Source organism: Nyctereutes procyonoides, unplaced genomic scaffold, assembly GCF_905146905.1.
Source record: "Nyctereutes procyonoides isolate TBG_1078 unplaced genomic scaffold, NYPRO_anot_genome, whole genome shotgun sequence".
Taxonomy (NCBI): domain Eukaryota; kingdom Metazoa; phylum Chordata; class Mammalia; order Carnivora; family Canidae; genus Nyctereutes; species Nyctereutes procyonoides.
In genome coordinates, this window is record NW_026575131.1 from 12,880,781 (window position 1) to 12,895,982 (window position 15,202).

At 40.0% G+C, this 15,202-nt stretch overlaps 1 protein-coding gene across 5 annotated transcripts in view; it reads right to left on the reverse strand.

Annotated features, from left to right (window-relative positions):
* ITPR1 (inositol 1,4,5-trisphosphate receptor type 1) overlaps positions 1–15,202 on the reverse strand; it is a 318,830-nt gene that overhangs the window by 98,248 nt on the left and 205,380 nt on the right. For 4 of the 5 annotated variants that reach the window (XM_055343239.1, XM_055343238.1, XM_055343242.1 and 1 more), the window contains 2 exons: positions 6,200–6,332; positions 3,988–4,178 (listed from right to left, as the gene is read on the reverse strand). In XM_055343239.1, the coding sequence (XP_055199214.1) occupies positions 3,988–4,178; positions 6,200–6,332 (324 nt within the window). Of the gene's footprint in view, positions 1–3,987; positions 4,179–6,199; positions 6,333–11,488; positions 11,537–12,700; positions 12,737–15,202 lie in introns of all 5 variants that reach the window. The other variant, XM_055343241.1, reaches the window with a different exon arrangement.

A 15,202-nucleotide genomic window follows, 5' to 3' on the forward strand; every position in this document is an offset into this window, starting at 1 on the left:
CATATTTTTAATAATTGTTTTCATAAGCCAAGGAAACTTCAGAAATGGAACCAGCCAATCATCACTACTAGGTTCCAGGAATTCCTGGGAAAATACCTAATAACTGTTTAAAGGTTCTGACTCATAGTGACAAGGATCCCAAGGGTTCATTCTTATGTTTCATACTTGATAGATACAGGAACAGAAACCCAGGAATAACTTCCTTAATCCCATACAGACCCAGACTGGAAGGTGGGTCTCATTCTCCTTCTTTGGGTGAAACATATCCCAAATCCTGTGATGAAGTGCTTCTAAGCATAAGGGTCCTTCTGCAGCCCTCTACCCGCATAGGCAACACGCAGTTCTGGAACTCTGTAGCCCTCCATGCTCTCCTGTGATCACCCTTTCTACGGCCTGTCACTGAAAAATATTAATCTATGGAAGCCCACCTGACCTCAGACCAATTTCCCTTCCTGAGGCCATAACATGACAATCTGAACAGGAAGTGATAATAAGCACGGAATTCCGGCTGGAACTGACCCTGCCTTTAATGGATTACAGCATTTCAGCAATCATTAATAGTCACAATGGCAGTTTTAACCCCACTCAGACTAACTTCCCAGCTGGTCACGTACTACTTCAAACCAGCTCCTCTAAAGCAGGATGAAATTTTACATCACTCCCCCTGGGGCTTCAAGGTTCCTGTCCTTAACTGGCTCCACACACAACCGAGTTCCACATCATTTTCTCCAGAGAAAGAGAAGCTCGGGGCCAAGGAAGATCTGGCAAGTCAACTCTGGGCTAGAATGAATTTTCCTGCTGGAACCACAGGTCTCTACTGAAGCGGTGGGCTAGATTTCCCCTCCACCCTCTGAGGTCACAGAAGGGGGGTGGGGGAGGACAGGGAGAGGGAGGAGGAAAGAGCGAGCATGCATGCCCTCAGTGCTATGCCCTCTCATCCTGGCTCACCCACTCATGAGCACGCTGGCTGCCTTAAGAGAAAACATCTCCGCTCCCTGAGAGGCTGAACTACTGGAGCTCTATCACGGCATTTCATCTGGAGCCTGAGCATATGAGTAATAAATGTGTGAAAACATGAAACTAATATTCATAATTACTTTACAAGATAAAGAACTTGAAGGAAAAACAGCTTCTGTGTGCCTTGCCATTGCCATCAGGGGTACACTGTGAAAAACACGGCATCCTGCCAGAACCTCAGACTTCATCTTGCCAGCCCGCCTCAGCGCCGGCGGCCCTCAGCCCCCGCAAGCCCTTTCCATGCTTCATTATTCCTTAATTAATGGTGCCTTCATGCATCTTGTCATCCAGACTCTTTGAAGCCTCCAAGAGCCAACTGGGACCTCTGACCTTCTCATCTCCAACATCCCTTTAGGTGCCATTTTGGGCAACATTTACCAACTAGCAATGAGTGTAGGCTCCCACTTCAAGCAGGGAGCATTAGAGAGTCAGCACTCGTGATATCCTGTCCCTAGCCCTTTTGCCCCACTAGGTTTCTCTCTTCATCGTTCCTTTTCTACTGAGGTATAACTTAGGTACAATAAACTTATTTTAACTGTATGGTCACGGACTTTGAAACAGGTGTGTACTCATGTAACCGTAAATATCTCCAGCACCTCAAATGTTCCCCTGTGCCCCTCCTAGAAAATATTCTCTCCTAAGTTATGACCAATTTTATTAGAATTATTTTCAGTTTAGGTTCTCATTAGTTCTCCCCCAAATTACTGCTAATTAGCTTTTTAATTATTGGGCTGCCTCCTCTGGACCCTGCTTTCCTCAATTCATCTGTCCTACACTGCCAGATTTTTAGTCCTAACATGCAGCTCCAAGGCCCCGTGAAGGGCTGCCCTGCTACTGCATACAAACTCTCCCGCTGCCAGCCCCCATTCACCACCCTATGCCAGTTCTGCTCAGTCAGAAGGATCCAGGCCCTGTTCTATCAGCACCACCACAGTTCCTGCTCTCTGGGCCTCCTCTTCTCTCACAAGTGGCACAACAGCCACTCCATGTCCCAGCTCCACACCCAGTTTCCGCCTTATAGACTTGCAGCCATCCTTCAAAGCCATGCTCATCAAAAAACCTTCCCCTGACTCCTCACATAGATGTTGTTACTTCTTCCTTGGAGGGTCCACATTATCATTCTTACCTTTTGGATGGTATTACCACTATCCTTGAGACAGAGCTTCCTATGTGTATGTGTTTGCATTCTTGTATCCTTGCTAGAGTTTTCAATTTCTTAATGACTGAGCTTCTAGGATTCTAGGATTTCTCTAATTAGTAAAGCTTTAAAAGAAAACTAGGAAGGGGAAGGAATAACCTAGGGTTTCCAACTTCTTTAGTCAATAGTCAAGAAAAAAAACTGTCATCCAATATTCAAATATTTTCATTAAAGTATAGACACTGAAGAGGATATAATATCAGAAATAAAATGGTAAGATGGTCTTTCAAATTGAATACAACTTAATTTATGAAAAACTCACCACACTGTCTTCATTTTTCATACTTGACTATGCCTGAAGAAAATTCTCATAGACCATCTGGCTCCAGGGTCTAGAAACCACAGCCTTAGTCTCTACTAAAGCACTGTGTACCCACAAAGTGCTCAATAAATGTTTAATTCAAATGATCTAGTTACTGGAAATCATGTGGTTGAAAGACAAAGAGGATTTGAGCACTGCTTCCAGTCTGACAAGACAGTGGGTGGGCCACATCCTAATGATGAGAAGGACCACAGGATCCACCCACGCTCACGGTCAGACTCGCATGTGACAAAATCAAACAGCAATCCCAGTGTGTCACAACTCCGGTGCCAATGTGAATATTCAGGCATGCAGTGGACTCTGCCACTGGTTCAAATCTCTACTTATAGCCCCACCTAATAGTGAAAGTGTGTGTTAGGGCAAGCTGGGAAGGGAATGTGAGAAGACAGGACTGCCACAGGTGGGTGTGCAGCTTGTGCAAGGGCAGGGCATTTGGGAGAGTGAGCAGTGAGAATGCAACCTGGCCTGGGGCGAACCTAGCCTCAGCAAGTCACTTCCTTTTCTAGTTTGTACTAAGAACCAAGACTCCATTAACATGGACTCTGAATTAAGTTCAGACTCAAGAATTTAATGTCAAGTCAGATATACACATAAGGATGAAGTTTATGGTACATTAATTATATCTCGATAAAGGAGTTATCAGTATGTATGTGTACACACAAACACACACACACAGCTAAGTAAACCCTTATTCAAAAGCCAACAGAGAAGGAAGGCTACATGAAGAAGGGGAAATAAAATATTTAAAGAAATAATTTTAATTGCCATTTTGACATGCAAATTATTAATATGTAATTATTAAATTCATTAAAATTACTTCACTAAGGACTTCTATCAAGAATTCTTTCAAGTATTTATTACTTTTTTAAAACATATATCGTATCCAGCTGCCAAAAAATCATCTACACATCTCTGACTGACCTAACTTGACTTTCTCCTATTAGTTCAAATTGATGTTATTAGTTCAAATGGTTTTACTGAACTTTTCACTTGAAAGGTACAGAAATTTATAGCTAGCAACAGCTGCAGTGTCTATTGATACAAAAATTAAATCTAAACAGCACAGACAACCCAAAATCCTTTTTGGACATCTACTGATGGGATTATGTAGGATCTTGGATAAAAACTATAAATACACTTCATTCAATCACTCATTGAACAAACATATATGGACTTCCTACCATGCCCCAGATCTTGGACCAATTTTCTTTGCACATCCTCAGCAGTTTATCAATTTTTAAATGTAACTCATGTTTTGAAACCAAGTCTGAATTATGACTGAACGACCAAGGAAAATACTGGTAGAATTTACTTTTCATAAGAACAGAATTTTGTGCTCTAAGAATGAGCTGTCCATCATAGAAGAGCCTTGGCACTACCCAGGTGCCTGGGTCTTAGATTCTCTTCCTGCTCAGTAGGGATGCCACACAGCAGCAAGCTGCCTTCTTACCTGTATGGTGGTGTTGCCACCTTCCAGGAGGGCGATGGCCAGGAGAATGCTTTCATGAAACACTCGGTCACTGGATGCATTCATTATGAGGTCAATGACCAGATTGGAGGCACCCTCCTTGTCGAGGTGGCACTGAACCTCAGCCAGGCTCATCTCACCCCTGCTCGTGGAGCTGGATCCAGAGCCTCCTCCTAGGAAGATGGAACATTGTTTTTTTTAACCATAAGCAGAGTATGTATTGCATACTTACTATGTACCAACACTCAATGCACTAAATATTTTATTGTTAGTATTATCTCTTTTAAACTTCTTAAAAACCCCACAAGGACACAAGGAAGGTACTAATTATTAGGAAACAGATGAAGTCACTTGTCTTCAAGGAAGATATCCAGTTTGTAAGTAACAGAGATAGTGTATAGACTCAGGCAGGTAAGATAAAGAATGACAGATTTCTAGCAAGAGACCTAAAGCCATCCAGCCAAGACTCCCTGACATTAAAATACAATGACTTGATGCAGAATTATTAAAAAAAAAAAACAACTTTGAGTTCAAGAGACAAACCAATCTTATACATGTCTTAGAATACTCCTAAGAAAATATAGCCTATAACAATGATTTTAACCCTGTTTCTAACAAACCCAAACTCAACCTTTCACATAATTTATTTGTTTGTTTGTTCGTTTATTCACTCATTCATTCAATAAATTGTTACTCAGTGCTTGGCATGGAACCAAGAGCTGGCACTAGAGACTGAAGAAAACAGATGAAATTCCCATCCCCACTGAGCTTTAGATGACATGAATAAACTTAAGACAGGGCCTATGTCATTTTAGTGGAATGCATTCCAACTGTGTTTAGAAAGTGCCTACATATGAACTTGCCTTGCATTATTATTGGCAATAACTGAAACGTTAATGTATACGGGGACATGGGTTGATCGATTTCAAAAAGAAGAAATCATCTACCAGTCCTTCCCCACAGACCTCAATTCAAATGCCACCTCCTTTACACTGCTTTTCTTGACTATCTAGATCTATTATATCCATAGTGCAGAGCAGAAATTGGGCTGTGTCTCTTCTCTCTTACAGCTTTTTAAAGCAGAAACCATCCCTGATGCATTTCTAAAATGCCCTCATAAGGCCTCCCATAGGCCTCCCATATTTGTGGAATGACCCCACTACAAAAGTAAAGAGAAATATGTTTGAGGTGTTATGCGAGGAACTTCCGCATGAGAACTTTCAGATGATATGCTAAGGTCCCTCTTCCTGGGACGTTCTAATAACTATATCTTCACTGAAGCTATAGAGTCCCATGAAGTGAGCAAATATGCTTCATTTGGTGAGAAATGCCAAGATGCCTTCCCAGAAATTGCTAGGATAACTTTATTAAACACTGAGTATTTTGGTGCTACCTACAGAATGCCCCTCAAGCCTATAGTGTGTAACAGTCATCATTATAGACAAGGAATCAGACAACTCATATTTGTGCTTCAAGAGAGCACTGAGCTCCTGGCCCCCTTAAAACCAAAGCCCACACCTACAGTTGAGTTTAATGTTCTTGCAACTTTTGCCTGTAACTGTGTTTACGTTCTGTGATCCCTTTGAGGAGTTTTTCTTAAACAATTCTATATAGTTTTTTTTTTAATATGTTAACTCCCTTATGAGTTTGGGAGGAATACAGCATAATCAGAATTAGATACATTGAGGCTCAAATTACAGGCCAGTCATTAACAAGCTTCCACTTTCTTCCGTTAAAAAAAGATAATAGTACCTGCCATATAATGGGGTGGGGTACTTGGAGGAACAAACAAGAATGTCAAATGCTTGGGAGAGCCCTTGGCACTCAGTAGGTGTACAATAAATGGTAGCTTTCACCATCCTCACTGCTAACATCATTTTTATTTAACGAAAAGAATGAATCCTTGTGACCACAAGAAAATGGGCAGTAAAATCAATTTTCTTGAGTCATTCAAAAATTACCCAGAGGGTTGCTGTACTGGAAAGAGGGGCAAAATACTTAGCCAATATCTAATTGCAGGGAAATATTTTTAGAGATCACTTTGATGGTAGACCAAAGACAAAACAAGTTGCTAGAAAACACACTTGCCACCCAAATTCATCTGTTAGTTTCAACCTGTTAAGGAAAAATATGTAGCTCTCATGTGACACACTCAATTCACACGTGCAGCTAATTAGCACACCACACAGCCTACCTCCTCCCCCAGGCTTGCTGGGTCCTCCTGGTGACAGCGGGCCATTGCCAAAGCTGGTAAGGCTTTCTCTTCTTCCTGAAGGTCTGATGTTTCCATAGTAACGGTTGACCAAAATTTGCCTGAGCGCCTCACCCTTAATTCAAACAGGATAATGAAATCAGGTCTGAATTTAATGCATAACTGAGCTACTAATACTAAAAAAAACACGGGGGTACTCAGTTATAATTGGCTCAGTTTCACTCAGTGAAAAAATAAATTATTAATAAAAGCACTTGGAAACTATGAAGTTAACTTCTTCAATATTTTCTCAGGAAAGCACATCATTAAAAAAAAGCAATCTAGAATATTAAATATCTCAAGTACTCTCCCTCATGGTGATAAATACAGAACATTAATTTTGAAGGGCAACTAACAATAACAAAAACAAAAAAGTCCCTTTGGGGCCTGCCAATAAAACTCATACAGAATGAAAACTTTACAGGTCACCTTTCATATAGCAATATAAGAATGCTACCCCAGGCACAGGATTTATTCTCAAGATTGTAAGAAAATATTAAGATATAAAAGTAACACTGCATAATGATATAATGAGCTGAAAGTAAGCCTTTCTTATAGAAATAGTTAAATGGGCCAAGTGGTGAAGAAAATATGCTATAGAAAATAAAGTAGCGGCAGATATTAGACATGCCAATCAATAAATAAGTACTGTGAATGAAATAAGTTTGACATTTGCTTTGAAATAGTAAGGGAGGGAAATAGGTAGGGATACAGGTGAGACAAGAGTGGCCATGAGTTGATAGTTGTTGAAGCTGAGTTAGGAATGTGGGTTCTTGGGTTCTCAAAACTCTTCTGATTCTTTTTGCATATATTTGAACATTTCCGTAAGACAATGTTTAAAAAAATATAACTATCAAAGGAATCTTGGACAGAAGACATAACAACTCTTTCCCACAACTCCAACCAAAAAAATAAATAAAACTGTGATTTGTTCTCTAATACTAGGGACATTAGCAAAGTAGCACAAAGCAGCAGGATTTATTTTCAGCACTGTTCTATGTTTGGTCCTGCTAAGTGACTCTCAGACCACCTCCCAGTCTGGAAGTTTCTGAAAGTTAGAAGCTGTATGGTTCTCCCCCCAGACTCTTTCCCAGAGACAAAGTAGTAAGGCATGGAGTTCCTCTGGCAAATCATCAGCAGAGGTGAGTGAGAAGTCTAGCAGAGAGAAGGGGTGCTGAAATATAGCAGGTGTCTAAAATAGAGGCTCAAGAGTTCTTCTGAAGAGATATGTAATGGTAACACGAGTCAGTAGAATTTAAAGTGATTTGTTAATAAGCTCCAAGAATAGGTCTGGAGACTTCAAGTGGGGTGTCTGCAAAACAAGATGGGAGGGAGCAGATAGGAGGGCAAGAAGGGCCCTGAGAGTGCCAGGGGGACATGGGACCAGGGAACAAAGAAGAAAGGTAGAAAACTCCTTAGTTAAGCATCAAAATCATGGAAGGTCCCAGGACTATACTGCCAAGTTTTTCTACTTTCTTAATTCATGCAGCTGGTCAAAGACTCCAAGGACAGAGCGGGATGGGATAAACGGGGGTGGAGGGGTGGAGGGGTGGAGGGTGGACAGTACTGATTTTTAACTCAAAGTTCAGGAAATGAAGAAACCTCTATTTTATTCTCTCCATCCCACCCATAAATATGTCTCTCATTGTAGTTCAGCAAAGGAGGGTGCTTCTATTAGCTCATGAGACTTGCTGCCCATCTTGACTGACTGTAAATACAAAATTCCAAGAATGTTCCCAATGAGGAAATTATTTATGAGGTTTTCACATACTTTTTAAATAGACTGCATTTGGTACAATATTCTTTAATGGCTTAGAAAACCATACTTTGTTATGAAGATATAGCTTTGCTGGTGTTTACATCTCTAGCACCAGTACAAACACATTGATGCCCTCCAAAGCAGTCACTGAAAGAGAGCATGGTGATTTGAAAGGCTGACTTCATAAGAGAAATATAAATCTCAGAGGATCATTCACAGAAGCCTACTCAGAACAAAAAAGGAGAAAGAAAAGGTTACCTCCATGCTGAATGTAACAGGAGATTGAATATGATTTCCTTTTTTCAACATAATGATGTATCAGTTTGATTTTCTTTCAAAACATACAGTCTTTGAATTCCCACAAAAGGGAATGGTTGGCAGTAAACCATCCTAATTCTCTAACTGGATCCCTCTGGGCATCACAAGAACAACTGTTTGAGAGGTAGATGGCTGGGTTGAGACCTACAAGCCGCAACCACAGAAGACAACCAATGTAGCCATCCTGGCAAGCATATGGAAGATCATAGGGTTTGAATGGTCAAGTCAAAGTCAGGGTGACCATGACCAACCAACCAACATGCATCTTTAAGAAAGTCTCAGTTGTAGCCTTCACACTTCAAGTCCACCTCAGGCAGGAACAACTCCGATTTCCGACTCCTGAGCTTGAGGGTAATTGGCACGACTATGGTCAGTTTGCAATCAAGCAAGCGGGAGGTAAAGAAAGGAACACATGCCATCTGGGAACACGTGGACTCCAGGAACAGGAACTTCACATTTATGCAGCCTGGATGCCAAGTGAAGTTACAAAGGGATCTTACATTACCATTTTGTCTCTTCTTCCACAGAAAAACCCTAGCAGTTACCATAGCAACTAATGCATCAAATGGTACATTTTCCCCCATAAGAGAATATCATGAAATGTGCTAATTATGGAAAAACACACACACATACATTCCACCCTACAAACTTCTCCCCCCACCCTTAATTATAAGGTTTTTGGCACATATTCATCTCACCTTTCTCAATACACACAAAAAAGTTTAAGCTGCAAGGGAAAAAAAAACCACAGAGCATGTGGGATTTGCCTTTTTTTTTTTTTTTTAAACAAGTTGAGATTTATTCCTTTTCTGAAGGAATAAAGACTGATAATTTTAGGGGAAAAGGGATAAAGAAAATGGACAACATTATAAAAAGTTATGCAAATCCCTAGTGTAAAAACTTAGGTTTAAGAAAAATTCTGTTTTCTGAGCCAGTGGTTTAATTTAGGAAAAATTAAAACTACAGAAAAAAGCCTTCCTAATCATCATGATATAAATTACTCAAGAACACAAAACTCTTCACAGAGTACCTGATTGCAGAAAAGGAAAAAAAAAAAAAAGATGACTCAAATAACGTCACTACTTCAGTTTTAACATTTGGCCATGCAACTCTTTTCAAACAATAACACTAATTTTTTCCCAGAAGTTTACACCCCTAGTATGCAACCAGATATCAGATATTTGTCTCTGGTAAGACATTCCATACACACATTACCTAAGACTGAAAAAGGCAAAGGCCAAGAGTTTCTTTTGTAGTAAGTGTCATTTTAGAACAGTGAAAATGGTAGATCAGTGATACAGAGTAATGAAACCAAGCTCCTATCTTGCAGTTTGGTTCAAACATGTAGGAATAGAGGCAAGTGTTGAACAGGGCACTAAGGAGTTACTATGGCCACATAGGCACAGGAGAGAAAAAATGACCTTTTAGCTTTCCTAGGTTCCAGCCACTTAAAAATCATGTGCTGCAGGAAAGATCACCCTCCCACATGAGTGGTGAGCCCTTCACACTTTAGTCAGCACTAAGGTCGCACCTCAATTTAAAAATACCTTCCTTTTGCTACTATTGTCTACCTAATCATTGAAGCATTTTGGTCTGCAAGGTAACTACACTACAAGAGTTAATATCCTTTGTCATATTGTAGCCACTGTACTAAGTGCTTCATGTGCACAGCTCAGTAGGACAGTCCTAAGGGGCAGAGACTATTAGTACCCCCATTTTATAGCAGAAGAAACTGAGGTACAGGGAGGATAAATAACTTGCCCCAAATCACAAAGCTAGGGTCTGGCAAACTGAGACTTGAACCTGTTTCTAATTCCAAAGGTTACACCCTTAGTTAGCATTCAATACCGTGTCCCCTGGGAACTTAGGGCATGAGGGACTGGCTCTGCATCTTTACCAGCTACCTCAAGGGCCCGGGGTAATTCTTACAGGACAGGAAACACAGGAGTGCAACGGGCCCTTGGTCAACTAACTGTAAAGAGATCCAGGATGCTAGAGGAAAAGGCTAAATGGTCATAGCCTGAGAAATTACAATCCCAGAAGAATGCAAAGAATTTGGGATGTGGTGGGATTAAGCAGGGGCTGGAGCATAGGAGCAGAACAAAAGTGCATCAGGCTATACCCATTTATCTCAGGCATAAATCTTCCAGGACACTGATGACCACAATTCCAAGGCAGTCTTTGCTATAACTGCCCATGTTCTAAACCCCATGACCTTGAATAAAGTGTCTCATCTTCCTGGGTCTCAGTTTCCTAAAGTGTGAATGGGGATGAAGTGAAATGGCTGTCATTGGGCCAATGTCAGCATTAATAAAAATTAAATTGATGAGCTAACACATGTAAAAATCTTAGCACAGTTACTGGCATATGATAAGTACTCAGAAATCCAGGGTATATGATTATCTTCCAAAAATGAGTAATATGAATTGGTCAGCATGCTAATGATGCATGTAAGCCTTGTAGAAAATGGTTTGGCAATGCAGAATGAGCATCTGAAGAAAGTATCTATCCTTTGGCCTAAGAATGCCCCTTCTAAAAATCTACCCAAAGAAATGTGTTCATTTCTTCATTTCCTCATCAGGAAAATAATACAAAGCACTCGTTCATTTGTGGAATTTCGGACAGTTATTAACTTTCAGACTTTCAAAGAAAATCATATATAATATCAAATGACAAAAGCAAGGTACAGAAGTTGTACACATAGAATAACCCTAAGGACAATAAAAATGTTTGTTGGCACACATTCACACCTGTGTAAAAAGTGAGCAGAGGAAATATTTTATTATTAGCTGCTTTTATAGCTCAGTAGCATAATTATGAACTTTTTCATTATACTTTTGTTGCTTATTGTAAGTTAATCATAATGATTATCAGTGACTTACAGAAAAAAAAATTTTAAGACTTCATTTAACTAGAAAGCCACTATAGAAAAAGAAGAGAGGTCATGAAAAGCTTACTGGTCATCATTCGGGCATTGGCCCTATAGGGCCTACGGGGGTAGATAATAGGGAAACTCACCAGTTAGCCTCACTGGTACAAATGGCTGTGATTAGTGCTTTAACAATATCAACACCAACAAAAGCTGTCTTTAAGTTACAGCACATGGCTGAGGGAGGTGTTATGGCCATTAGCTCCCAATATCCAAGACTACGTACCCTTTTATGGTCTTCCAGTTGCCTCAGGGGGGGGCTCGGTTCAAGCTCCTGCTAAGCATGCAGAAATTCCATTTTAAGTACAACACTAGGCAGACAGGACCATCTTCAGTATCAGTCACAAATAAAATACACCAAGAGCTCATACTGAGCAAAGAGTTACACAAAAGGATTATAGGCCTTTTAAAATTCTTCCCCGAATACATTCTAAATGCTCAGTTACTTTGAATACTGCTTAACAACTGTTCTGTCCCCACCTTAATGCACTATTTAAATGACCAGGTTTATGACTTTTTGGTCATATGCTATATTATGTACTTTTACATGAGCCCAAAAAGGGTTATAATGCAAGACACCAAGAGGGCAAATCCTCACAATTCATACATGCATAATTGCATAGCACATGCACCAGAACATCAATGCATATACACTTCTGAGCAGACACATATATGGCACCTCAGCTCTCCTCAACCCACTGGTACACAGCATTCTAATCCAAGCTGCTAACAATGAAGAACTCTGATTACCATATCAGACACTGATCACTATAAAGCAGCCACATTGCAACTCAGCTATTTGATAATCTGTTGATTTCATTTTTAAGATTTTCATTAGACTTTTCTCAAATGAAATACACTTTTATTCATGCTTTACCCTACTGTGATTTTAGAATAGCTTCTGAAAGCAAATTTTGATACTTAGAAATAGGTCTCTCCAAAAAGCTTAGAGGCAGTAAATAATTCTAGTCCTTTATTTAATGAGTTTAGTTAGCAATAGGAGGAACAGAAAGCATGCAGTGTCAAACTATGACTTTATTAACAGCATTCACAACTATGCATTAATATCCAGAACTTCAAATTTGCATCATCTCTGCACAGAACCCAGAGTCTATTTTGTCTAACAAAAAGGTCTTGACATTTCAGAGTTTCTCAACTGAACATTTCAAGACTGAGACAGTTTTGTCTGAAAGCCTTCAGAGAGGCACATCTCACCTGGAGGGACACTCTGGTTTAGTTCCAGCAATTCAGAACTTTTTTCTACACTGAGAGCCACCTCAATTACAGAAACCATCAGTTCCCAGCCCAGACAGAAGACTTCCCTCCTGCACCTACCACCAGGACAGAAATTTCACCACGACAGCTCAGACACTCAACAAGGACAACTGAGAAGCACCCATATTTGCTGTCACTGCAAATATAGGTGAACAACACACACCTCTGTGGAGTTCTCAGAATCCGGAGCTTGTGGGAGCTAGTTGGGAGTAAAACAAAGCATGTTAGTTATGGCACTTCATTCTCGTGGGTGACAAAGAGTCCAGAGACCAACACTCAAGGACAAAACACAGAAAGCAAGATCAAAGATGAGGTGACATGGCTATACCAGGTCTTGAGCAATTGAGGTGGGGAGATACTTTCTCTTTTAAACTGCACTAAATGTAATCATGTTGGAAAAAACAATTGCCCTGAGATAGGGAAACGAATTTAAAACAGGGAAAGAAACTAATGACCAAGAAGGAAATATATCTTAAAAAAAAAAAAAAGGATGCCAAAGGAAGAACCACTGCACACCTGTGTTTTGTTCATCCACCAAAAGAGAAAAAGCAATCATATACATATCCAAGGATATCCAAGGTGCAGAGAGGGAGAAAGAAAACGGGTGGGTAAAAATAACAGAGGCCTCAGGTACACTCCCCTTCCCAGAGGCCCAAAGCTTGTGAAAGACAGCTCCACGATTCTGTCCTCCAGAGAGCACGTGCTTGGGGCAGGGAACTCACTGATATCAGATGTAACCACCAGACCCTACCCAGACCTCTCTGCACCAAAGTCATGCACCAGGCATGGCTGGCTAGCTCAAGGTACAGTTTGGGAATATGGAATGAGGCCAAGGCTCCCGCTGCAAGTGAGTGACCTTGGCCTTGCTCAGCAGTGCTCCAGAGACACAGCATATCCATACTGAGGCCAGAGTGTGGCTGTTGGCTGGTGAGCCAGTACAGACGTTGAAAGCACAGAAGGACTGAAGTTATGAAATCTGGTGGTATCTCAATCCAACCCAATGCTACCTCTTTGGTGATTTGATATCCAAGATGGGAAAAAAAAAGTTCTTGATATAAAACTGTTATTATATAACTTAATGGTTTATTTCTGGCTTTCTATTTCTCAACAGGTAAAATGAAGAAAAGATACAGGAGATCTCTTTAAGTACAAAGATTACTTTATAGTGGGGGATACGTGGAGGGCTGCTCACTCAATTATGGACAGAAGAATTTTCAGACATGAGCACAACTCCACTAGCCTCAGGGAAAAAATTTATCTCCAGAGCCTTTAGCTTCCTGAAGTTGGAGTGGGGAGATATATAATGGCAGGAGAGACTGCAGTATGGCAAGGAAAATAAAAACAGAAGTCAGTGATAGGTCTTTTCAAGTCATAAATAAAATCACAATCCAGGAATATGCTTCAACTCTGTTCTTAAATTCTATATGCTTTAGACTAAAGAATTAACTGTACAAATATGGGACGCCTGGATGACTCAGTGGTTGAGCGTCTGCCTTCGGCTCAGGGCGTGATCCCGGGATCCGGAATTGAGTCCCACACTGGGCTCCTTGCAGGGAGCCTGATTCTCCCTCTGCCTGTGTCTCTGCCTTATCTCTGGGTCTCCCATGAATAAATAAAAAAATCTTAAAAAAATAAAATAAAACTGTACAAACGTATTTGTTATCTCTCTTCGTATAGAAGGGACACATAAGAAAAAGCAGAATTAAAGCAATGGCCCATGCATTTTAGAGCAGTCAGAGATACCAATGAAAAAACATGTTATCTTCTACGATTTGCACTGGCTACAACATATTCTTTTATACTGATCCTATATGATTAGAACAAAAAGATTATAGGCATGGGTTTACTGTAGGAAACCAGAGAGCTACTCTCCTACTCCTTTGCCAGTCAAAAGTTAAAGGAAATGAAGATTGAATTGGAAGTGGTTGGGTTTGGTTTTGTTTTAAAAATTTTCTTGTTTGAGATCTCTTTGTTCAAAGAAGTATACTGAATACTTTTAGAATACCCATAGGTAGTATATGGCTATTTCTTAATCACTTAGACACCAGTGATTTCTGAAATGTTTAATGATTATACACTCTACTACTGTCATTCTTGTTTTAAAATTAATTTCCAAAATAATAATTAAATTAAAATTAATTATATTTCTTCCTTGAACATTTCATGAAGCCTTTTGAGGCAACAGAGAATGCTTTGCAGCCTTAGGAATCACTAAACGGAAGGACAATTTTTTTAATGCTATCCATTCATGAAACAGAATAGAAAAACCAAGAGTGCTACAGAGGGTCATGTGTCCACAAGCTCATCTAGACATTGGTTCTTTGTGAACCTGAGCCAGGCAACGAACTTCTCTGGCCTTCCACGTTCTGACCTGTAGTTCATGGAGATTGGAGCAGATATTCTTTAGGATTTCTTCCAGTTAAAACATTAAACAATGCTTTGTATATTTTCAGTAAACTTCATTTCATAATATCTAACAGCAAGTTCCCTAAATATAATACAACTTGCTAGGACATAAAATGATTTCAGGCATGGCAAAGGCCAAACCTTATCTGGCATATAATTTGGCAAAAGGAAAAAAAAAAAAAAGACAGTCTTTACCAGTACTTCCTCCTATGAGGATTTCAGCTCTATTTCCTTGAGGATGAGGTTATTTCATGCAGTT